The sequence below is a fragment of the Idiotropiscis lumnitzeri genome, chromosome 16 (assembly GCF_059441095.1).
Source record: "Idiotropiscis lumnitzeri isolate Australia: NSW breed Sydney's pygmy pipehorse chromosome 16, RoL_Ilum_1.0, whole genome shotgun sequence".
In the NCBI taxonomy this organism is placed as follows: Eukaryota; Metazoa; Chordata; class Actinopteri; order Syngnathiformes; family Syngnathidae; genus Idiotropiscis; species Idiotropiscis lumnitzeri.
Genome location: NC_142406.1, coordinates 14,003,410 through 14,027,212, shown reverse-complemented (window position 1 = coordinate 14,027,212; position 23,803 = coordinate 14,003,410). Strand labels below are relative to the sequence as shown.

The 23,803-nt window shown below is 41.9% G+C and overlaps 1 protein-coding gene across 1 annotated transcript in view; it reads right to left on the bottom strand.

The window, feature by feature from the left end:
- col16a1 (collagen, type XVI, alpha 1) overlaps nucleotides 1–23,803 on the bottom strand; it is a 37,387-nt gene that overhangs the window by 3,144 nt on the left and 10,440 nt on the right. The window contains exons 5-67 of the mRNA XM_088318534.1: nucleotides 21,661–21,784; nucleotides 20,708–20,989; nucleotides 19,710–19,790; nucleotides 19,075–19,140; nucleotides 18,582–18,614; nucleotides 16,912–16,962; nucleotides 16,739–16,771; nucleotides 16,568–16,594; nucleotides 16,128–16,166; nucleotides 15,959–16,021; nucleotides 15,075–15,119; nucleotides 14,878–14,973; nucleotides 14,672–14,710; nucleotides 14,546–14,590; nucleotides 13,797–13,832; nucleotides 13,595–13,717; nucleotides 13,194–13,229; nucleotides 12,767–12,802; nucleotides 12,581–12,697; nucleotides 12,308–12,352; nucleotides 11,928–11,963; nucleotides 11,792–11,836; nucleotides 11,420–11,470; nucleotides 11,204–11,347; nucleotides 11,080–11,115; nucleotides 10,643–10,750; nucleotides 10,340–10,462; nucleotides 10,152–10,205; nucleotides 10,038–10,079; nucleotides 9,763–9,798; nucleotides 9,618–9,671; nucleotides 9,452–9,520; nucleotides 9,307–9,360; nucleotides 8,947–8,973; nucleotides 8,411–8,467; nucleotides 8,281–8,325; nucleotides 8,121–8,192; nucleotides 7,339–7,392; nucleotides 6,587–6,637; nucleotides 6,380–6,499; nucleotides 6,232–6,264; nucleotides 6,089–6,160; nucleotides 5,958–6,002; nucleotides 5,818–5,862; nucleotides 4,720–4,770; nucleotides 4,586–4,642; nucleotides 4,429–4,482; nucleotides 4,306–4,350; nucleotides 4,176–4,229; nucleotides 4,072–4,107; nucleotides 3,931–3,993; nucleotides 3,782–3,853; nucleotides 3,633–3,686; nucleotides 3,471–3,515; nucleotides 2,305–2,349; nucleotides 2,084–2,137; nucleotides 1,935–1,988; nucleotides 1,780–1,830; nucleotides 1,548–1,637; nucleotides 1,413–1,448; nucleotides 1,285–1,329; nucleotides 348–545; nucleotides 186–249 (exon numbers count right to left, since the gene is read on the bottom strand). Of these exons, the coding sequence (XP_088174660.1) occupies nucleotides 186–249; nucleotides 348–545; nucleotides 1,285–1,329; nucleotides 1,413–1,448; nucleotides 1,548–1,637; nucleotides 1,780–1,830; nucleotides 1,935–1,988; nucleotides 2,084–2,137; nucleotides 2,305–2,349; nucleotides 3,471–3,515; nucleotides 3,633–3,686; nucleotides 3,782–3,853; nucleotides 3,931–3,993; nucleotides 4,072–4,107; nucleotides 4,176–4,229; nucleotides 4,306–4,350; nucleotides 4,429–4,482; nucleotides 4,586–4,642; nucleotides 4,720–4,770; nucleotides 5,818–5,862; nucleotides 5,958–6,002; nucleotides 6,089–6,160; nucleotides 6,232–6,264; nucleotides 6,380–6,499; nucleotides 6,587–6,637; nucleotides 7,339–7,392; nucleotides 8,121–8,192; nucleotides 8,281–8,325; nucleotides 8,411–8,467; nucleotides 8,947–8,973; nucleotides 9,307–9,360; nucleotides 9,452–9,520; nucleotides 9,618–9,671; nucleotides 9,763–9,798; nucleotides 10,038–10,079; nucleotides 10,152–10,205; nucleotides 10,340–10,462; nucleotides 10,643–10,750; nucleotides 11,080–11,115; nucleotides 11,204–11,347; nucleotides 11,420–11,470; nucleotides 11,792–11,836; nucleotides 11,928–11,963; nucleotides 12,308–12,352; nucleotides 12,581–12,697; nucleotides 12,767–12,802; nucleotides 13,194–13,229; nucleotides 13,595–13,717; nucleotides 13,797–13,832; nucleotides 14,546–14,590; nucleotides 14,672–14,710; nucleotides 14,878–14,973; nucleotides 15,075–15,119; nucleotides 15,959–16,021; nucleotides 16,128–16,166; nucleotides 16,568–16,594; nucleotides 16,739–16,771; nucleotides 16,912–16,962; nucleotides 18,582–18,614; nucleotides 19,075–19,140; nucleotides 19,710–19,790; nucleotides 20,708–20,989; nucleotides 21,661–21,784 (4,058 nt within the window). The remainder of the gene's footprint in view (nucleotides 1–185; nucleotides 250–347; nucleotides 546–1,284; nucleotides 1,330–1,412; nucleotides 1,449–1,547; nucleotides 1,638–1,779; nucleotides 1,831–1,934; nucleotides 1,989–2,083; nucleotides 2,138–2,304; nucleotides 2,350–3,470; nucleotides 3,516–3,632; nucleotides 3,687–3,781; nucleotides 3,854–3,930; nucleotides 3,994–4,071; nucleotides 4,108–4,175; nucleotides 4,230–4,305; nucleotides 4,351–4,428; nucleotides 4,483–4,585; nucleotides 4,643–4,719; nucleotides 4,771–5,817; nucleotides 5,863–5,957; nucleotides 6,003–6,088; nucleotides 6,161–6,231; nucleotides 6,265–6,379; nucleotides 6,500–6,586; nucleotides 6,638–7,338; nucleotides 7,393–8,120; nucleotides 8,193–8,280; nucleotides 8,326–8,410; nucleotides 8,468–8,946; nucleotides 8,974–9,306; nucleotides 9,361–9,451; nucleotides 9,521–9,617; nucleotides 9,672–9,762; nucleotides 9,799–10,037; nucleotides 10,080–10,151; nucleotides 10,206–10,339; nucleotides 10,463–10,642; nucleotides 10,751–11,079; nucleotides 11,116–11,203; nucleotides 11,348–11,419; nucleotides 11,471–11,791; nucleotides 11,837–11,927; nucleotides 11,964–12,307; nucleotides 12,353–12,580; nucleotides 12,698–12,766; nucleotides 12,803–13,193; nucleotides 13,230–13,594; nucleotides 13,718–13,796; nucleotides 13,833–14,545; nucleotides 14,591–14,671; nucleotides 14,711–14,877; nucleotides 14,974–15,074; nucleotides 15,120–15,958; nucleotides 16,022–16,127; nucleotides 16,167–16,567; nucleotides 16,595–16,738; nucleotides 16,772–16,911; nucleotides 16,963–18,581; nucleotides 18,615–19,074; nucleotides 19,141–19,709; nucleotides 19,791–20,707; nucleotides 20,990–21,660; nucleotides 21,785–23,803) is intronic.

The window sequence follows — 23,803 nt, the reverse complement described above, 5'->3', positions numbered from 1 at the left end:
TTTGTTAGTGTGCATTTGTTTTGTTCTTTCGACGACGTTTTGTCACTGCGGTTTTGTGTTGCTGTTCTTTTCTGCTCATATTAAACAGTTTGAATAAAGCCTGTGTCACTGCTCTCAAACCCTTTCATCTGCATGGTGATCAATTCTCTATAAATGCTAGCGGATCAGGGATTGTCATTCCTCACCGTCAAAGATCTTGATGACCTGCTGGCGGATGAAGTTCTTGATTTCATCGTAATTGACAACAGCCTGTGAAATGATGGATAGCAATGGTCAAAAGATTCAAATAAATGCATTCTAATAAAGAGGGTGTAAGAAAGGCAAGTGTGATGGAATTTTTAACACACATCATTTCCTGGTGAGCCTGGAGTTCCAGGTAGTCCAGGTGCGCCAGCTGAGCCAGGGTTCCCTCTCTCCCCTCTGGGCCCGACCGGGCCAACCATTGGCTGTGCATCCTTGGAGTGATATCCCAAGCCACCACCAGGGGGCCCTGGTCTTCCTCTCTCCCCTGGAAGGCCTCTTTCCCCCATGGCCCCAGCCTCACCCTTAGAGAGATGGATAGACAGCCATTAAATTTGTCCTGCTGATGTTCTCCACTCCCTTATTTGTACGAATTGCCCCAAAAAATTTTTAGCCGGTGAGTGAACACAAACTGCTTGGATGTCATTTCAAAGAAATGGCTACAACTATATCAATTTCCTCTCTGTAGCACCCTTCACTCCGATTGCATAAAAACACTGAAAAGCAGACTTGCCACATTAGTGATAGTGATTTATCGAGGACAAAGCTGCCAGTAATGGACAACCAATGTTTACGTGTCACGGGAAGACAAGCGTCTCTTGAAATGGAGAGTGCGGAGAAGAATTGAGAACTCCGTTCTTGTCTTTCTCCTCTGTGCAGCTAAAACTCTGACAATGGTGTCCTGTCAGTGTGACAAATAGCCTCATCTAGTATCTCCTCTCATGCTTAATAGCATTATCCCAGAGGCAGAGAATAGCTATATCACTGTACACAAGACTGGAATCCCGGGTCTAAGAAGAGATTGTTGGATGTAGGTGGCCAACTGCCAGAGTGAAGAAGGGTATACTGAGGGCAGCAGTGAACATGATTTTGGTAGGCGCATCTGAGAGTTATACAGACTCCAATGTACAGCATGTGTGCAGAGGGGGCAGAAATACTCAGAGAATGCATGCTTAGCGGCCTGAGCATCAGTAAAAATAGAGCATCCTGTTTTTTAAATGTTCGGATGAGGTGATGTAGAGGACTTGCCGAGATGGTGCTTACCTTTTGACCCGGCTTCCCGTTCTCACCGGGAAGGCCTGCCAAGCCCTGAAAAAAAAAAGCATATAAAAAAAAATGAAATAGCCACAGAGGAACTGGACATAAGAACTTCAATGCTGGTCATTACTCACATCTTTACCAGCAGAACCATCATTTCCCGGCTCTCCCTAAAGCGCAAGAGACAACGCAGGGGAAAATGTTATATGCCATATTTGGATGTAGGTGGGTTTGGACAAGTGCGTTGTGGGTTGTTGAACAACACTGACCATTAATCCTGGGTGACCAGGAGGACCTGGGGTTCCAGGCATTCCTGGGAGACCTCTCTCTCCATTCTGACCTTTATCTCCCTTTATACCCTGCGTAAAGACAGAGTGCATTCTAATACCCATTTAAATTTTATTTTGCTCTATGTCCCTTGACTCAACCAAGCAAACAAAATAACGCAGTTAATTGAATGGAGTCATCCAGGTCATCATGATAACTTTCAGAGAACCTCACCAATCCGGATGGACCAGGAGGTCCTGGGGGTCCAGCTGGACCTGGTGAACCCTGTTGGATGAAATCACACAATAGAATGGCAGCATACACATGAATTCGGAGTAAATAAAAAAACACCAACAACAATGAAGTCAAAAATAGAAAAGAGAACCTACAATGTGACCAGATGGACCAGGTCGTCCCTGAGCTCCCGGTGTTCCGGGATCACCCTGGAACGGTTACAGATTGCAATCACAGTCCCCACAATGGGGCTTTGTCTGCATAGATAATGGATTTTCTCTTTCAAGAAAAAAGAAACACTCACCTCATGTCCTGGTCTACCTGGTGGTCCAGGTGGACCTGATGGTCCAGCCTCCCCCTGGAGATGTGAGAGGGTAATAAAAAGTGGGAGCATGAATGGAATTCACCACTCAGGAAATAACAAATCAAAGCATAGATTAATTAATTACTTTATAATTCTGGCATCATTTCATATTTACCAGTGTAAGACAAAAATACGGAGAAAGTAATGAATCATAGAACAACCTTGGGTCCTGGAAATCCAGAGTGGCCAGATTTCCCTTTGAATCCCTAAGGAGAGATGCCAGCCAAAATAAATCACACATTTATGACAGCTAGGTGAGACCTGCCAATTTAAATGTTCTAAATGCATTTGCAAGGTTCACAAGAGGTCACATCAGCAGCCTGGCAGAATTATATTGAATAAAAATCTATGGAAGTTGAAAGCACACACTGATTTGTAATCCTGTTAGGAATCAAAAATAATAATATCTAAAAATGCGGAGAAAGAGGATGAAGACAATTAACTTTATCGTATTGCACTGGGACTAATGTGACTGTATATGCATGACCGTCGGAGAAAATACGGTAAAATGAGTTAGGATAATCATAAATTGCCAGAAGCACTTGTGACGGTATCCCTGTAATGGTCACACAATCCGACTATTAACATGCAGACTGTATGTTTGGCAGATAACGGTCCACGTGACGATCATCTCAATTCTGTTTGCATGCTTTTGAGTGCTAATAAAAGACAATACCTCGCAGCTGAGGCAGATGGAAATCTCATTAGGTTGGAAAATATTTGGTGATAAAACATTGACTATGGCACAAACAAGATGAGCTTATTTTGAGAAGAAAGCATTTGAACACAAACCAAAAAAATTAAGGCCTTGTTACACGTATCCGTCAATAAAGTGAATAACAAGGTTGAGGGAAAAATGTTCACCGGAGCTTAATATACGGAAAATTTAACTTCTGTTTCGCTAAGAAGAACAAAACCAGCAAGCTCTCCATAACTCCAAACAACTTTTCAGTTTAACGAGAATTAGATCGTGTGCCATTCCGCCCTAATTGTTAACATTGTGATAATCAGCAGAACGCCCTTATTTGCATTTAGTACGCAACAACTCAACATGCTTCATTTGCTTTATGCAAACAGGAAATTGAACAATGTGTGCTGTGCATATCCAATTACGTTTTTTTGCAGCCCATTTTACTGGCATTGTTTTTATTCATTTATTTTTTGTCTCAGATCTGCTTCTGGGTCCAAACACCACCAGCCCTACTCATCAGAACATTTGAGTCCTGGCTATTATTAAATAATATGATCTATTAAGGAGTTTTACGATTTTTGATATACACAGAAAGATGACTATTAGATAACACAGGAGTCTGAAAGTGCCACTCACTGGCATTCCTCGTGGGCCGGCTGGTCCTGGTGGGCCGAGCTCTCCCTGGCAAGAAAATAAACAGTCAACAATAAAGAAAGACTTCCCACAACAGCTGCAAATAGGAAACTGGCTTCACAATATCTTATTGACTTAGGTCTATGAAGTCTGCATATAACATACCCGAAGGCCCGGCTTTCCATCTTTTCCAGCAACTCCCTCAATGCCAGGAGGACCCTTTGATTGCAAACACATGCAGCTCAGATCTCACAATGGAATAAAATGGCTCAAATACAATTCATGTTAAGTTATTAATATTGTTTCTATTCTACCATCAGTCCCGGGGAGCCTGATGAGCCTGGGGCTCCAGTTGATCCTTGAGAGCCTTGGGCACCATCATTGCCCTGTGAAAGAGAGAATAAGTCGAGAATCACGTCATATCTTGGTACGATGCATAATTCAATGTCTACGATATGCTCACCTTTTCACCTTTAAGTCCTGGGGGTCCTTCCCTACCACTTTTGCCTGCAAGGCCAGGTGGGCCCTGAATATAGATGAATTATTTAATAGTTACAAAGTAATAAAGAGTACAGTAGTGAAGAGACAAAGCCTAAAATCTTACTGGTGTTCCAGGGAATCCGGGTTGTCCTTGAAAGCCCTTCAAAGATAACCAAATATAAACATCAAACCTTTCAGTTTTGTTTACTCGACGTCGGTCACACCAACCTGATCACCCTTCGGTCCAACAGGTCCTGCTGGTCCTGCGTCTCCTTTACCTCCCTTTGAATAAAGACGGGGCATATGGAAAGCTTAAAAAGAGCCAAGTTGTTAAAATAATGCATAATGAAACACTGACTGGTGCGCCCGCCTGTCCTTGGTACCCGGGGGGACCTGGAAGACCCTACAGAAGAGGGTGATGAGAAACACTCGCTGAACAACTCATTTGGGATACTAGAACAGTCTCATTGTAGCTCTGTACCGATTCTCCTTTCTGACCACTCGTCCCTGGGCTCCCACGTTCACCTTTCAGTCCCTGAGGGAAAAAAGACGAGCAGTCAATCAATTCTGCGTCAAACAGCTACAGTCAGATCACTGTCAGTGTGGTTTTTCTGAAAAAAAAAAAAAAAATAGCTTACCGGCATTCCAGGAGGCCCCATGGATCCAGGATAGCCTGGTGTCCCTGAAGGGCCCTGAGGTAAGCATGAGTGAAATAATTATTTCATTTCTACACAACATCAGTTGAAGACATTTTTAGACTGATACTTTCCTGTTCTCCCTTCATTCCAACAGCGCCAGCTGGCCCTTGCTCACCTTGCTGACCCTGAGGGTGAATGCGGAAAGGATATCATGAGTACGTGTTTTTATAAGCGAGACGCAAGGTCGAGGAAAATCAATCGGAAAAAAAGGAATCATGTAACCACATATAATGTTCCGTTTCAGGGTTGCTTGCATTTCATATCCGCTTTCAGCAACGTGCTATGATTGCCGAGGAGGAATATAATCTTTATTCACAACAAATCAGTTGCTGATTTCCATCTTAAGAAAAAAAAAAAAAAAAAAAAAAAACGCAATGACTGGGAAGCATACTCTGAGTAGTTCTGAATCGTCGATTTTACTTTTTGATGATGGGAGTTACAATTAAAATATACCCAACATGCCTTGGAAAAAAACGCAATAAAATTTGTAATTATCTTCATCATAATGTGATTACCGATGGCCCTGAATTAGTCATTACTAAATGATTGTCGATGAGGAATGCTAATTGGCAGCTGGCCATCTTTGCAATCACCGCAGCAATAATGATGACTAATATATAGGTACTGCTTTTCTCTTTGATGCACAAACAGCGCAGACCGGAGAAGCTAGCACATGCTGTGAAGTGCTACTTCACAACAAATGACTCGCACTCACACAGCTCATTCATCTAGCCTCTAGAAGTTCTCAAGACTATATTTGGAACGAAGAGAAGAGGGAGTCTTACCCTCCTCAGGAAGAAACACCCACATTTTGACTACAATAAGTACAGGCCGTCATCGCATCACAAACAGTTCAGAAACGAATTCTAACATAGGTCAGAATTAACACTTTAATACACCCTGCATTTCTAAATAAATATCCGATGAGCCTTTCTCCGACTTTTGATATCTTTGTTTCCATTATAATGGTTTTCGTCTTGGCTGAAGCACCATTGCTAGAAGACCCTGCTTTTATTTTGACACGCACACTATGGGGCTGGAGACAAAATGGAGGATGCGACTCGGGTATTGAAAAGTCGAAACGCCTTAGGATGAGTATCGTGTAACCCGAGGACCGCCCGTATAGCCAAGAGATGCAAATAAAATGAAATCGGTTTTGAAATTGAACTTACAGGTGAGCCAGATGGGCCTGGAGGCCCCGGGAAACCCGGAGGCCCCTGCGAATAAATATCATGAAGCAAATAAATACATCCAAACGATAAACAAAAATCCACTTTCAATGAGTCAAATTTGAACAGTTCTAATTATTCACCAAGTTTCCTGGAAGTCCCGCGTGTCCTCTGTCTCCTGGTATACCCTTGTAGTAAAGATGAAGAGAAAATGTTTCCTCATGAAAAAAAAAAACCACACACACACACAGTTGTCTGGTAAATGCATACTCACAGGCTCCCCACGTATTCCCTGTGACCCAGGCACACCTGGAATTCCAGGTGATCCGGTACAAGTACAGGGATCCTACAATACGCAAGAAATATCTTTCAAGAAACCTGCACACAAACCTACTCTGTTTGTATATATTGACTGACCCTTGGGTCTGTTGCCTGAAGTTTCTCCAGACACTGCAAGCAGACGAGAAATACGTGCAATGGATTGTTGTTTACTCTTCAATAATGCATATATGATGCCAAAATGGCAAGCATTTGTTAATAAGCAAAAATCAGATTTTTTTCTTACGCTATCACAGTTATCCAAAGGGGTCACACCAGGTTTGCCCTGGTCTCCCTTTTCTCCTTTGGCACCAGCCATACCTGGCACACCAGGCATCCCTTGGGAACAGTCGCCAACACAGGGTTTCTGCGTTTTGGGATAAATAATAATTAAAAAAAAAAAAAAATGTACAAAACAATTTCTCAGCATCAGGGGATGCAAAAATGAACTCACATCACTATCTTCGTCAGAAGCATCTTGAGGCAGCAGCTGCAAGTCAGGCCTCTGCAAAAAGGGGCATCGTCGGAATAGAGTAACATATATAGCAATAACATAAATTAAAAAATGTCTACTTACAAACATCGAAAAATGGATGATTGCTTTTCAACCATTCAGACTTTTTCTGTGCAACAATTTGTTTTTTTAATATCTGACCTTTTTTTTTGTTCTCAGACGCACTCACTGAAAACTGAAATTTTATATTAACGCTTCTTCAGAAAATGTTGATTAAATGAATGCGGACTTAGTGGGTGTCTATTGTAGAGTTGTGGGGAAAGTGTGACATTTTTTAATTTAAAAAATACATCCAGAAGGCATGGCCATTCAACTAGGTGAAATGAATGAACTGAACATTTGGATTTTGGAATGGGCGCAAATTGTGGAATGCCTCTTTGGAAATGTGGACTTGTGAGAAAACTGTACATGTTTGCAAAGAGAAAAGTCATATCCTGCAAGGTGGGAATTTCTGGAATATATTCAAGTTGAAATGGTTTGAATTAGGTCGTGAAGTAGTTGAATGTCAAAAGATGGCGCAACAGAAAAACAATAATATAAAAATAAAAGTAGAATAACGTGGCAAATAAGGGCTTATGCATATATTGTGACAGGGTCTTCTCTTATGAAGAGAGTCCTGTGCTAACTCTTCTTTGGTGTTACTTGTACAGTAAGCAGAATGCCACCTCCTTTTCTTCTCTAATTTTACTTACAACATATCCAGGCAAACCCGGTTTTCCTGGTATCCCGTCGTTTCCGGGAATACCCTGAAAGAAGGAACTGAGGTTGAACGGATTTGTTGCCAATGGAGGGATAACCACTCCCATCTCCACCAGAGGTCAAGGTCGAGTCAAAGGGTGAGGATCAAAATGATTAAACGTGTTCCTTCTTGTATGGGTTTGGGGTGTTTACACAGGCCAATGACAATCATATTTCATGAATCCCATTAATTAAAAAAAATGAGAAAATATAAAAATAATTTGTATCACAAAGGAGATTCAATTTCACAATTGTTAGTTGGGGGCATAAGGGACACTCTTAGAGTCCTCTCTTTTCTGTACACCTTTGACTCTTGGAACACAGACCAGAGTAACACTTTATTTGAAGGTATTTAAGAAATAAAGCAAATGATGCACTTGCTGGTTATATCTAACAGAAGACCTTCAAATAACAGTTTATGTCTTGACTGACATTCCCCAACAGTGGCTCAAGTTGCAGTCAATGTGCATTAAAGCATGAAGAATTAGTGCTTTTTTTATAGTTTAATCCTGATGACTTAGGTCGCATACCTCCAATTTACCGAAGTAATTCCAGCATGCATTTTACTAACCATCAATTTACTAAGCATGTCAAATCCTTACTTAAGGACCCCAACCAAGCAAGCCGAAAGTTGAAATGGAAGTAGCATGAAGTTCAATCCAGGGAGAGAAAAACATCTACCGCTGAATTGAACTTTCAAGAGAATCCCCCATGACCCTATTCCAAAGTCTCTTACTTGAGGTCCTTGAAGTCCATTGACACCATGAGGCCCAGGTGGGCCCGGTGGGCCTGGTGGTCCCGGGGGTCCCTGCAATACATAGCACAACGGAATCGAAACATAAACACTACACATTCATAATCCAAGAGGATGAACACTAGGGACACACAGATCAGACCTGAGGCCCAGGCTGCCACGTGCCTGTCACAGCCCCCGGTGCTCCCTGGAAGAAGAGAGGGAACAAAATCAAAGCCCTCGCAGTTGTTCAATGATAATACTGGGAAATCAACGTGTGTGTTTATACTCACAGGTCCTCCTGCACCTGAATGAATTGCTGTAATGCAGTTGCACTCGCCAGGGTCACCCTAAAAGAAACATGATGAATTGAAATTAAAAAAAATAAAAAAAACCTTTTGACGCATTGCAGTGGAAGATTTAAAGCTCTGAGACTTGACACTCTATTAATTGCCAGAGTTTTTAACTTAACTTTATCATTAATTCTTACTTTTTCCAACGGCTACTCTCGAGCAAATTAAGCTCATTTAACTTTTGAAAGTACATCACATCTATTGCCTCATCGCCCACAACCTCACATGCACCTTCGGTTTGGGGGCTCTGATGAATATGCTAAGAAAGAGACTTAGGCACCTGCTGACAAAAGACTCCAAAACTCCTCTTGTTTACCAGCCACAATACACTTGTCACCTCTACTGCTTTTCTGTCTATGCCCCATAGCCAGTGTGGGTGTGTGTGTGTGTGGGTGTGTGTGTATTACCATCTGTTCCACCCCCTCATATTCTAACCCCACAGAAATCGCTTCATCCAAAGAAAATGGTAGACTTACCTTGTCCCCCCTAGCTCCATCAAGTCCCTGCAAGAGGAGACACACACACACAGACACACACACACACACACACACACTTGTTTGTTAATCAAGAAGAAAGCGCAGGGCCGTGAGCTGAGTACAGATCAGGAGAGCGTGGATGTGATGACAGAAGACAACGCCTCTGTTCTGGATAGAGGCACACATCCTTGGCTATCAATGTTGCCTGAAATCAAGGGCAATTCTAAAACAAGCAAAAAGAACACGACACTCTTGGCAGACGCTAAATCAAGGAGACAAGAAAACATTTTTTTAACTTAACTTACAAAAATGTGTGACCCAGCTACACGTTTGAAATAATATATTAATAAGACGACTCACAGGTCTGCCATCAGCTCCAGGAGATCCACGGGAGCCGGGGGCCCCATCTCTACCCTGAGGGTGAAAAGACAAACGGGTTGACAACAATACGTGCGTATGCAATGCTTCGATGAACGTTTTTGGAAAAGATGCAATTATGTCATACTGGTGGCCCAGTTACGCCAAAGCCCATTGGCCCTTGCAGTCCTGGAGGTCCAGCATCTCCTGTCGGGCCCTGTGGATGGGGAAAACGCCAAATAGGTTCCACTGAATGACTACAAAAATACAAATACATAAAAGAGAACAGCCTATAGAAATAACGAATAGTTTACTTTTTCTCCAGCAGGACCTGCAGGGCCAGGAGTTCCTCTGGATCCTGGAGGTCCCTGAATAATTAGAGAATTATTACTAATGATTTTAGGCTTAAGACTATAAAGTATCAAAAAGTGCAACCCAAGCAATGAAGCTAAAACTTACAACAATACCCGGAAGTCCTCTTGGTCCCTCGATGCCCTTTGAGGTATATTGAGAAAAGGACAGGTCAAACATTTAGCCAACTCCGTGCTCAAAAAATAAATGCCTTTTCTGACTCTGCCCTTGATTTTAAAAAACAGATGCTGGATGCAGCTGATACAAAAAAATATATCGATGAGATAACATGTCTGTTTGTCAGAATGTATTTCAGGCAAAAGTTTTTATGGCAATTTGTTTTTTTCCCCTAGCCTATCATAACACTTTTATTTCAACCTTACCTGTGCACCTGGTAGGCCAACTCCTGCAAGTCCAGGTTCTCCCTGCATAGAGCACAAAAACCTTTAACTGCTTTTAAACATCACAGCAACCACCTAGTATATGGACACTCATACCATGCTCCCTTTAAGACCAGGAGGTCCTTGTACGCCTGGTAAGCCTGGTTTACCCTAAAAAGGTGATAAACAATACAATACAACTTTATTTATATAGTGCATTTCACAACAGCTGGAGCTATAAATGTGATGTCATGATCACCTATCATCAAGTAGCAAGTAACAACTCCAAAACATGCTTTGCTCACATTTCTGCCTGCCTTCCCTACTCCAAGGGGTCCGGGCTCTCCCCTCTCTCCTTTTGGCCCAGGCACAGCCACACCATCACCTGCTTCAGTGCCCAGAGATGAACAGCTGGTACAAGCATCACCCTGGCAAAACACATCAGATCAAACTTGGATCCAGATACCTTTAAGGAATGAGCCATAGTTGGCAAGTCCATTAAGACGATTGGTGTCACCCTTAAGCAGTAGCTTATAACAGCAAACATTTACGTATTTTACACTTAAGTAACACATCCAATGGCGAGGTAATGGCAGATTCATAAGCACCTTCTCTCCCTTGATGCCCGTTTGTCCATCTCGTCCTGGCTCTCCAGGTAGTCCTGGGACTCCAGGAGAACCGTTGTCGCCAGTATCCCCTCTGTCACCTTGATCACCCTGATAACATACACACACGTGCACCGACTAAAGCCCTGCTAGAAGGCTCTACTTCAATCTTCACACAGTTTTTGAACAAGAATTTACAGGAAATTTAAAGCAGCTTGACTTGGTTAGTGGACAGAATCTTCTTTAATCATATCGAATCAGTAACGATAGTCTAACAACCTACTTGGGCATTTGAAGCCTGTTTTATGAAGCCTTTGAAGAAAGCAAGTTATTTATGTATTTTCCATTTTCACTTTCAGCCTGCTTAATGTCGTGTGAAGTTGTTGATGGCACTTGTGTGGGTATCGCAGAATACACAGCACAGCTTTTCCGAATCTTACCTTATCTCCTTTCTCTCCAGCAACACCAGGGGGGCCCTGTGTGGGTGGAACACAACAATGTGAACATACACCAAAACACATTTTGAAAATCTCTCGGCTTTAGTTTAGTCGTTAGCATCGGCACCTGTTTGCCTTCTGCTCCCAGCCCGGGAAGGCCAGGGCTACCCGGAGGGCCTGGTTCACCCGGGTTGCCTCTTGTTCCCTCGGGTATTTTGATGCTGGCAGGTCCACTGCCAACCTCATACGGTTGGCATACACCACACTCGCCCTTTAGAAGGGCAGAGGTTAAAGAGGGTTAGGTAGAAGCATACAAAGAATGAGTCCATATGTCTTTTCTTACAGGTTCCCCTTTCTGGCCAGGAAGACTCAGACCAGGCAGTCCAATCCCTCCCTGTAAATATAACAAAACAGAAGAGAGCAAATAATCTTTTGTTTCGCTGAGAAAAAAAATGCCATTATTCAACACCGCATGATATTAACTTTATATCATATAAATCATATAATTTTCCAGTGCGCCTTATAACCCGGCACATTCCATAACCCGGTACGCTCTTTATATGAATTATATTTATATTTATTAAATCCCCCCCCCCCCAAAAAAACCGACCTGTTCATGAGACTGTCTCTTATATTTCAGTGCGAATTATAGTCTGAAAAATACGGTAAATAGCAATGTAATTTTTCCCCAAGCATTTCAATATCCTTTACCTACCTTTTCTCCATCTTTGCCAGCAGATCCTTTTGCACCAAGCTTTCCCTGTTTTTAGAGATGATCATCTTTTCACGATTTGACAGGATCGCCATGTGAATCAGAGCATTCTGTTTCAAAGAGCTTAATCCAAACTCACCGGCTTACCATCGGCTCCTCGTCTCCCCGCATTACCCTGCAGACAAGCCCCCCCGAAAAAATGAATTTTCAAATTAATAAAAAGCAATGTGTATTTTGAATTGGTGATTCATGATGCACCTCGGAGACAAGAATGTCAAATGGATTTACTTCATCGCTATCTACGATTTTCACTCGCAGCCTGCCTACTAACTAAAGTTTCTATACAAGTCAAGAATGAAAATTAGTACCCCACAGTCAAGAGATTGGACCTCTAATTAATTAAAAGACCCATTAAAAAAAAATCATACAACTTAATGAATTCCCTGTATACAAGTCTTAAGCGTAACCTGCAATTGAGGTCACCTACTCTGCGTCCTGTTTTTTATTCATGTTACTTACCTTCTCTCCTCTTGGGCCAGGTGGTCCTACATTTCCAGCATCTCCCTACGGGGGGAGAAATAGTGAAACAATGCATCATTTTAATGAAGGTTCTTATCGTGGCTCACACATGGAAGGAAAAACACTGATGCAAACAAAAACAAAAATGCACATATAGTTAAAAGAAAGACAATTACCCAATCAATTTCATGCGATCATATATCTGCTTCCTTTTCTGGAAAGTTCTACGTACATGCAAGAGTAATTGTTTCCAAACTCTCTGCGTTGACTTACTTGTTCTCCTTGGATTCCAATACCTGGTTCTCCTTTTTGGCCCTTCACTTGGAGAGTTTGCGCACCAAGACCAGGGCCCAACTCGCCCAAGGTGGGGCACACAGAACAGGAATCACCCTGAACAACATGAGCAAACAGGAATGAATATGTGTCAAACTGTTGTTTCAAATGACATGTCAAACTGACCTTTTCGCCTTTAACGCCATCCAATCCTGCTTCTCCCTGCAGATAAAAAAAAAAAATGGAATTATAATATAATAATATACATAATCTCATATTCATCCCCAATGAACTTGTTTTCTTGGAGCTGTCGTGTTTTGACACGGCTTGGGAAGCATACGGGTCACTGTAATTAAGCAAACATAGGATGTGCGAACATGACAAAGTGCTCGGGTGGGCTTCGCACATATGCGGGCATCGATCTAGCGAGCGGGCCATGTGCGAGAGCTCTCGAAGGTAATGCAGTCCCATTTCCATCTGCTTTAGGCGAGACCCCTCTGCAAAAGCCCGTGCGTATTAGAATGTGATAGAATGCAGATGGGTGTGTTTGTGCAAGCACTTGCGATGAATATAGAAGAGACAAGCAGTCAATGAGGAAGTAAGAACTCTATACCTTCTGTCCGCCGTTTCCTTGCACACCCTGAAGTCCCTGGTGAAGTGAGATAAGATCAGTGTTATTTGTCAGCAAGTGAGGTCATATCCCGCTCTGCCACTCTCTGCTGCTCCAGTTTATCCGTCTTCAAGTACAGACTACAGGTGACAGATAGTGGCAATACCGAAGATTTTTGCAGAGAATTTCATATTCCTAAACACCTATCATTTCTGATTCCATTTGAAAAGAAACTAAATGAGCCGAATGAGAAACTGTTTTTTCCATTGAGCGTTTGCAATACTTTGTGTAATTTCACTTGCTCAGAATTACGTGTACTAAAATAGTGCAGCAAGGCCGTAAAAATTGTAAACGAATCAGAAATGGCAGGTTCAGAAGATTGTGATGTTTTTTTTCCAACTCACAGGTGGTCCACTCTCTCCAATTCCTGGTAATCCGGGCTCTCCTTTCGGGCCGCTCGTACCCTGCAAAGCCACCGTGTTGCCGATATCGACGGGCAATGTGGGGCACACTTCGCAGGGGTCGCCCTGAAAATTAAAATCAACCACACATCATGCTGAAGCAAAATCACATAGACATGCAAATAAAGTTAACTAGCTGGAATACCTTTTCTCCTTTATGTCCCGGTACTCCTCTTGGCCCCTAAAAATTGATTACACATATAGTGAATAATGCAGAATTCATTGAATGCAAATGTGCCGTCCTGTGCAGAAGTTTTAGGCCACGACTAACATTATTTTAGTCACCCTTTTCAATGATTTTGAAATTCTAATAACATATGAAAGGCAATATTGTCAGAGGATTATGCAAAATGAACACGCTTGCCAATAATTTGGTGAAAGTCTGAATAATGACGCATATGCAGCTTATTCATCTTCCAAGAACCCAAAAAAAGCAAACAAACATTAGAATTATTATTAGAAATCCCTTTATTGTCATTGTACTCAAGTGTGCAACGAGTAGATGAAAACAAAAATAAACATGACGCTCTGCAATTTCATCAACTGTTTCCCCCCAGTTAACATTTGGTCTTTGAAGAACACATTCTAAAACAACTACTGTATTTTTCAGACTATAAGCTACACTTAAAATCCTTGGAGTCTCTCAAAAATCTACAGTAAACCTTATAATCAGGTGAGCCTTCTGTATGGATGTCGAATGAAGTTTCATTTATGTGCCGTACTGGTTTTCTTCCCGTAATGTACCTTATAATCTGGTGCGCCCTTTATATGGGGATTTCCAAAAATGGACCTGTTCATTGAGACTTATAGTGAGATTTATAGTCCGAAAAATACTGTAGTCTCATCCGATCCTAAGACTTTTGCATGTGACTTTAAATCTTAAACGTATCTCACTGGATCGCCAGGTAATCCATCGGCGCCGTCAATTCCCGGATCACCCTGTTTAGGACACAGCATTTTGCATTCAAAACAACAAGTAGACAAAAAGCTGCAGCACACCAACTGTAAGTCTAAACCTACCATGTCTCCTTTTGCACCGCCAGGCTGACCAGGAGGGCCCTAGGGAAGAACAAAATACTTTTCTTAAAAAATATTTAACCTCAGTTCAGACCACCTTCGAAATATAATGTCACTATCTATTCCAGTAATGTGCAGACAAAACAATACATCAACAATAATCAGTAAAAAGACACCTGCAGATTAGTGGATTGACTTGATTTACTCACCGCTGGACCTGGCTTTCCAACTCCGGGTAGGCCTGGAGGTCCAGGCAACCCTGGCTCTCCAGCCAAGCCTTCGGGACCCACTAATCCTGAGGTGCCCTGTAAAAAGGGTCAATCCAAATCTTTTTTATCCTGATGCGGCAGTGGAGATGTGACAAACAGGTTGATGGAAAGGTAGCCAGGATTTAATGCACACAGACCTTCTGTCCCTTTGGGCCGACAACACAGATGGAGCCTGCTCGACCCTGGAAAATGATGGGAGAAATGTGACGGCGTCAGTGCAGGTCAGCGACAGAATCGATGTCAGCCTGAGTGACGGAACGAATTCGCCATCCCGCTATCTCCAAAAATTGCGAAAGACGTCTGTTAATTTCCCTCATCTTGAAACCAGAACCTGTGGAATACCCTCGCGTGTAGACATTGCGTTTTGCATTTGCACCAAGTTCCGCCTCCCTCATTCAAGTCACATCAACAAGCACATTTATATTCACTATGTCAGATGGATGGAGAGAATCTATCCTCTGCCAAATCCATCTGTCGCAAAAACCACTTAGCCTGGTGAACGACTGAATGCGAGTGTCTGATTCTGGAGCCGGGGGAATATCTCAGAGCAGACGTATGCGTTGTAATTTGTTCCTCAAAACATTCCATTGCGTCTGCAGGATCACCACTCTGAACAGAAGATTAAAAGGTTTAAATCTTCCTGAATAGGGAGCTGCCTGCGTGCCAGACGTAGAGGCCGGTCAACGAGGCCGCATTGATTGCGCAAGCTTTGTTGCTCGAGTCTAATCTAACCGGCATTACTAGACAGACTTCAAGCTGTGGCAGAAAGGCGCGATGAGATATCAATGCTGGTCTGGGCTTGAAGATTAATGCCTTATAAATTGAGTGAATCTATGACTTTAGTCTGATAAAACAACTGATATCTGTCAATGAGTGTGCTTTGTAAACGCAAGCTGATCCGGGCATTTAGATTGGGCATCATTTGGAGGATTTGTGCACATGGTGCAGGTAATGAATGCGCGGTAATGTACATTCATCATATAAGTCTGTAGAGAACATTAAAAAAAAGAGTGACACCTACATCCTTCCCCGGAGTGCCCGTGAGACCCTGTGGACCAATGTCGCCCTTCTGACCTTTGAATGCCTGGCAAGAGGCAGATAAAAAGATGAGACGGGGGAGTCAAAGAGACAAAAATTAACAAGCTGGTTAGAGCAAGGTCAAGTCTCTCTCGTTTCTTAAAACCTTTCACCTTGAACTTGGCTGCTTCACCCCAGTTGGCAGGCATCGCCTGTGGAGCGAAGAAACGGCTCAAATCAATGACCTGATTCTAAAAAAAAAGTGCACACACACCACTGGCGCACAGCAAAATAGGCCTGCAACTGGTCGTTCATCCAAGAGGACAAGCAAGATGAAACCCACATCCTGAAAGGATGCATGCATAATGCAGATGAAACACGGGCATGACACTCAAGTATACTTTACAATTTAGATGCAGTAAAATCTTATTCGAGCCGAACCGGGCCGACACTCTGACTCACCAGTGGAAAAAAAACACATGAAGCATACAATTGTTTACCATAAAAAAAAAAAAGGTTTTGAGGTAATTTGGCAAAGGGTTAGGAGTTTTTGGATGCAGTGGGAGGGGGGTGCAGTGACCTGGAGCGGAGGATTGGCACCCATGGCACTCACCATCTCTCCTTTCTCTCCCTTGGCACACTGAGGTTTGAGACACACAGTTGGTTTTATTATTGAAGATGACTTTTAGCCAGATTTCAAACACAGACAAATAATGGCCAATACTTTTTACAGCAAAACAACACAGCGTATACGAGGAAGCTGCTTTGGGTAAAAGTTAACTACCGGACTTGAATGGAAGCCAGAACAGTCATCACCCTAGGAGAGAGAGACGCAATAACAAAAAATATGTAATTCCTCTTTGTGGTTACATGTACCATTTTACAGCACAGGGCAGGTAATGACATGACACATTCCGCTGATTATTAACCATTCTGTACATGCAAAGGAAGACTCACCCGGCTGCCTTTTTCCCCTTTGATCCCAGAAACTCGAACAAGATTTATAACCTGAAACAAAGACACCGTCCAAAACATCACAATTATCAAATTGTGGAATGGAGAGTGGCGAGAGCTATAGTGCTACAGTTCTGATATTATTATATGAAAAACATGCATGTGCCAAACACAGACACAATATTGATGCAAAACAATTGTATATTGATACGCGTATGTATCATTCCATAAAAATTTGTACGTCTCATAGTCATTGCAAAAAAATTTAAATCATTAAACGTTTCTGCCGCTGCTCATTCATATACTTGAAATCACACCTAGAAGATGTTCCAGTATCTGCTGTTACCAGGTGGTGGCACTATTTCATAAAAATAAACAGCTCAACACGACTACAGTTTACAGTTAAGAAAAATAAATAAATAACACACATTAGCATATAGCACCCATGGGCAGCAGGGATTATAAGAATCTTTGATTTCCTCAGCACTGGAATGAGTAGACAGGAGTACCCACATAGCCATAAAAAAAATCTAATCTTTTTAGTCTAATCAGCAACCAAATCTGAGTCCGTCTTACACCTGCCGCCTGTGAGCTTTCATCTCACACCCACCGACGTTGCAAATATGTCTCTGCATGCATGGGGGCCAGTTTGCCCAGACGCATCGTACTGCTTGCCTCCCTCCCCCTGACGCTGTTTTGAAACCTAAACCTAAAGTCCTCAGTGGCAGTGATGACTCACTGTTTCCAAGCTCTCGTCTCTGATAGTGGACTTAGTCAGGCCCTTGCAGTTAAAACCTCAGAGCTTTCCCCTTTGTTGTTGACAGGGAGTAGTAGTAAGCCCACTTTCTACGGTTAAATTGCAAAACTATTACTGTCTGTTAAGGCGTCTAAAAGGGTGAATATTTTTATCTGAAGTCTTTTATTTAATTACTTTACAGTGTGATTCATTTATATAAGCCTCATCAATAACTAATACAGAAATATATTTCTGTTTTAGTCTCCTTTTCAAACAGATTTGATTTGAGGCTAATTCCAAACCTCAGATTTTTTATTTTTTTTTTTGCCTCGCATAATCGAACCCTATATTTCTGAGCGCGGCATCATGCCGCCCAACCACAGATTAGATTTATAAAAATAATCACATGATGTTTAAAATGTGCGTTTTACTTATCAGGTATGCCCTGATTGGGTGCATTGCATTTTTTTTGCACATGTGCAATTTGTCCATGTTTGTTCACTTATGTGTCTTCGCAAGGACTTTCCTCCCAGATCGCTCGGGCGACAACCCTAATGACTTACGTTGAGGAAGTTGGGGAAGGTGGCCAGATGTGCTAGTGAGCACACACAGGAACGACATAATGAAGCATCTAGAGTCCTGTGTTCTATTTGTGAAAAGAGCATGCCTATTGCAGGTGAATGACAAAATGTATGAAGGAGGCGCAACTCCCGAGTGAGCCGACTAATGAGGTGAAAATCAGTCTTCAGTCAGTCAAAAAAGGTGGGCGAGGGAGGAAGAGAGAAACGAGGGAGAACTACTTTTGTTTTTCAACCACATGCATCAACTACAGAAATATAATAAAAGCAGACGCAAATACAAACGCATGACCTGCATCTAAAAATAAGATCACCAGTAGCCACAGAAAAAGTGATAAGGCGCTGATAAATGGACTTACTTTTTCTGAAAGATCTTTGGATGAGAAGATCTCCTTTTAGTGAAGACAAAGTAGAGGTTAGTCACACAAAAAAAAACCACTGATAGGGACTTGTGTTGTCAGTGTGGGAAGTTCAATGTTCAAGTCAAGTAAAGTTCATCGCCAGAAAGGAAATTTAGTTGTAATATAGGAAAAAAATGGCGGCAAGAAACTTCAAAGCAATAATGCTACTAACTAAACTTGTTTTTTTACAATGTTAGTGCTACACATCAGCATTTGACAGGTGTAAAACTCACCATAGAAATTAGAGGAGAAAAATAACTCCCATAGGGTGCATGAGGCACTTTTTTTTGCAGTGTTTTGACATGGCCTGTGGGGACTGAACAATTACGTCTTGTAACTTAAATCCAATAAGAATTTCTGAAAAGTTGTTATAAAGGCAGTCAGTACTCTTGTGTATGTGCAAGCCGTTAAAACTTTTATATAGGTCGGGGTTGTGTGTATTATTTGTTACCTGGCTAAAAGTGTTTTCCAAGTCATTCTCTGCAGCTCGTCGACTCTTGGAGGCATCCGGTGGGCACTGAAAGCATGCGAGAAAAGCAGACAACATGACTGGCTAAGGTATTCGAAGCGCTATACTTTTGGGAAGTAACCCAAAGTCCATTTAGCAAACTCACACTGCAGAGGCCGTGTGGCATTATATCGCCTCTGGGTTTTTTTGTTTTTTTTTAAAGACAATAAGGGAAAAAGCGCAAGATGGATGCATTTGAATTAGCCTGTTTTGTTAAAAAAAAAAAAAAATGAAGTACATATTTATTTACGCCTATTTGTTTAATCTATTACATTATCATGGCACAAAACCTTTGAACAAGAGTTTGGGAAGGAAAATAATGCAAGCGCAGTCTTTTACTTTAGTGACATATATATATGTCCAGATGAAGACATGCTAAGTGCTAATCCACCATCTCTCTCTACTCCATTATTTTAGTGCACCTGAAACCAATCATGAGGCAAGATGTCTGGTACACATGCATTCGCGAGATGAGAAACTAACAATATTCAGTTATCCTACTTGGCTTGTTAGGAGGAACTGCAACTGTAAGGTGAATAATATTTAACCCACTAAAAAGGCAAGGTTGCAAATCTTACTCGAGCTCCCGGTATTTCACAGCAGGTCTCCTGGCTGGCGAGGAAAGGATCACAATAGAGCACCACCTGCTGAATGTCCATCTGAGAGAAAAAGTGGGAGGAGGATAAATAATCTAAGCGTAAATGAGGCGGTAAACAAAGTTGAGAGCCAATTAAGCTCTCATTTATATTAAGTGTAAGCAAAGCGCTTTGTCAGGAGGTTTTGTTGTGCGTGTGTGTATGAATACCCATTTCCCGTGTTAGCCAAATACCCCGCATGCTTTCAGACTAATGAAGTTAATTGATCTTTAAACTAATATAAAATGCCGGGATTAGTGGATCTATTCAACGTTAATAGGCCCGGTTCACGCCAGGCGTGTTCTCTTAGGTAGTCTGCTTCTTTGTAATCATGACTGAACACGATAGCCTCATCGAAAAAAGGCACCCGGGAACAGAGGATATGGTCCAGAATAAACACTCAAATACCAGAGACACATTCTGCAGGACAAAGGGATTTCAGACCAAACATGTTATCCTCACTCATCATGCAACCAATGGAGGCTCTTTAAATAGCCTAATATGTTACTGGAAGAGTATACGAAGGGTGTGTTATCTCAAAGAATCACCAAACCAATTCACATCATATACGTCCATTCGCAAGGAGGTCTTATCTGTCTTCATGGCAAGGTAGACTTCAAAATCTAATTAAAAGCAAAGTGTGTGATAGTTCAAAAGGTGTTTAAATTGTTAACCTATAGCTTTCTATGTCCATGAATAAGCAGGACATAGCACTTGACAGTATGAGAAGAAATTACCCAAAGCAGTCCGTAAAAAACAAACAAAAAAATCTCTAAAACATTCAAAGTTCAAGATCACTATATATCTTTATGACGGACATTTCAGAAGTGTGTTAAACTATCAGCATTTAAAGACTGAGCTCAATCAAAATCTTTGAATTAACCAATTATAACATTACAGTCACACACTGCACTTTTAAGAGACTCGATTAAGACCCGCACCTGTACAGGCCCAGCGTCCGTAGCACGAATGCCCAGCAGTGTATGTCCACCAGTGGGCAGTTTGCCTCGGGCCTCAAGGCCCTGCGTCTCAATGGGATTGCAGTCCACGAGGAGGGAGGCAGAATCCTGTTGCACGCTGAGGGCCACCTTGTGCCAGCGTAAATCCAGCAGAGATTCCACAGCCTCGTTAGCGAAAACACAGCTCACCAGGTCATCTGTGACGTCTCCTCGTCTGGCTCTCAATGACAGGGTGCCATCTTGACCGTTGAGGTCTACGGAGAGCTACATTTGGGCAGAGATGTCGTGAAAATTGGCGGTGCAGACGCCAAAGCACGCAATTCTGAATATACCAAACGACTCGAGGCTACTCAATCTGAAACCGACAGGAATCAGTGTCAACAAAGAGTAATGCGTACATGCGGCAGCCACTTCACGGAGGTGTACAACACACACACGGGGATGATTTAAAAAGGAAGACATTAATTACACACACGAGCAGTAGAGCCAATAAATCATTCCTAATGAGGACCTGGCCTCCATTCATCATTCATATTGAGTATTTAAATGTGGCTGCTGGTGATTATAGGTACTCCAAGGAACTCCTGTGCTTCATCATGCAACACACATGCATGATTAACAATGAAGGGGAATACCGTAACATGGAATACTGTTGAATATTTTAACGTGATAAAGAAGTCAATGGGGTGGCGCCTGGAATGAAACTGTGAAGAATTGTAAAGGTTTTAAAAAGTCACTAGGTATGCTAAAAAAAAAAAAAAAATAGCCAACAAAGGTAGCTTCGTCATGAAAGAAAAGGATGCTTAGATAAAAGAGAAAATATACAGTGGAAGCGAGATGGAGTAGCAGGAGAATCTGGAGGTAGGGCTGTCGAGGGAACGTTGATGTAAGACGGTGACTACAAAGATTGTACTGGAAGAAGGGGAAAAAAAAACCTGAGGGTATCCCTGCTCATCAGATATCTGAAGGAGGTAGGTGGTGTCCCTCAGGGCAGCCTTCTTTAATGTCAAGGTGAATATCAGAGTGAACTCCGCAGGAAGGCCATCGGGAAAGACCTCACTACAACACAAAAAAGTTGATAATGCTTGATGACAGCGTAACCTCGCAGCCCAAATTACATCCTGGAGAGTGAAATTCATACACGTTCATTTTAAGAAGAGTATAATTACTATTCAGGGAAGAAGCCACTTTACAAAGCAAAACTCCGCAATGCGATTTCAGATGTGGGACAATTGTTTTTGATGATGTAAGACTTTTAGTTCTGAGAATGTTGACTGTACAACGTGATACATATTTCAAAATCCAGCTGGTTCGTATGAGCAGGTACAGTATATTATGAAGACATGGTATAAAAAGATCTTCCAAAATGAAATGTCTGCAATTGTCCAGGTGGTCCAAAAAAGACATCTTTGGTGATAACCTGTCATTTTTGCTGCGCAGACAATTTGACTAAAGCCGCAAAGAAGCACGAGTCAGGAGAGGGTCATGGGGATAAATGACCGAAACCACAAAAAAAAACAAGTTTTAAATGATATTTTCAAAAGTAATAATTACCGCTGCAACTTGATACATCAACAAACAGCTCTTGGTATAAACATTTAAGTGTATCTTGTGTCATGTTTTAAATGTGTTGCTTTAATATCAACATACAGTAGGCTTCGAAGCATTTTTGCACGCTGCAAAAAGCATTTGCCAAATGAAATGATTTTGGGGGATTCAAATGTCCTCTGATGTGCTCGAGGGTAAAATGATAAGGTCTATCTCTGTGTGAGCTTTTTGATATGCAATGGTTGCTTTGTTATTCCCGTTTATTTCATCCCCCCCCCACTCACACACATATTGAAGATGGAACCTGCATTATAATGCAAAGCACACAATAAGTCAGTAACCCTTTGGCACTAATTTTCATAGCAGATACAGCCCAGCAAGCCGCAGCGCTCCATTTTGGTCAAGGGCATCTAAACACACAAATTCACACAGACAATTATTCACTGCATGAAGGTGTATTGAGGGATGAAGGGTTCACAAACAACCCCGGTGAAATGTATGCTCACTGAGATGGCAAATACTTTGAAATATTCCTTTATCCCCGTCTTTCTTTGCACACACACACACTGAATGGCTGATGCTGGCAGTTGGTTTCCTACCTCATAAAGTGATTTATGACTGAAAGGAAGAGACAATGGAGGTTGAGAGTAAAGGTGAGCAGTAGAGAAAATGGATCTTGGAAGAATACAGGAAGAAGTTCGAGAAAACTCTGGTTCCGAGTGGCTGGGTGCTGTTGTTACAGAAAGCAGTGATTACTTAGTTTCTACAGAAAGAAAATTAGTAACGGGGATTCACCAGATAACAGATAATCAGCAAGGTCTGCAGAAATGATCCCGATCATTTGAATCGGGCGTGTTGCAGCAGGGAGAGATGGAAAAGAGGCAGGATGCCAGCCTTCGAGGAACGACATTGAAGACCCCTACTCTGAATTATCCATTGGTGGGAATTTGTCTCTTGTGATTTGTTGGCAATCAGTCCAGGGTACCCTGCCTCTCATCCAAAGTCAACTCGGACAGAATCTGACTCACCAGTAACCCTAATGAGGACAAACTCATTATAAAATGAACGTACAATTAACAATATCTTCTTTTGGTTATTTTCGGAGCCACTAGCGTGACAATCCTCGTCTTTGAAAGATTTAATTGCAACCAGGACCATCATTTGGGTCTCATCACACAACCTGAGGAACTGAATTGAGGAGCCCTGATGTAAGACATGCTACCGCTTTTTGTTTAGGTGGGAAAGCGAAAGACGAAAATGCTAAAGAACCACCGCAACTTCACAAACACCATCATACCGTTTGTCGCAAATTCATGGCAAAAATGGAAAGCGATAAGGAATTTCGCTTGACTTGACATTTGGAATAGGAGCACCGAAAAAATTTGAGTTAATTTAAGTATGGTGTATCTCGTCCTTGGTGAAACTTTATATTAAAATTAGCCATCGTATGTATATTTCATTTACTTCAGTCTCCATCTCCAAAATGTTTTCTTACTTCGGACTAATCCTGCAATCTGCCTCAATAACACA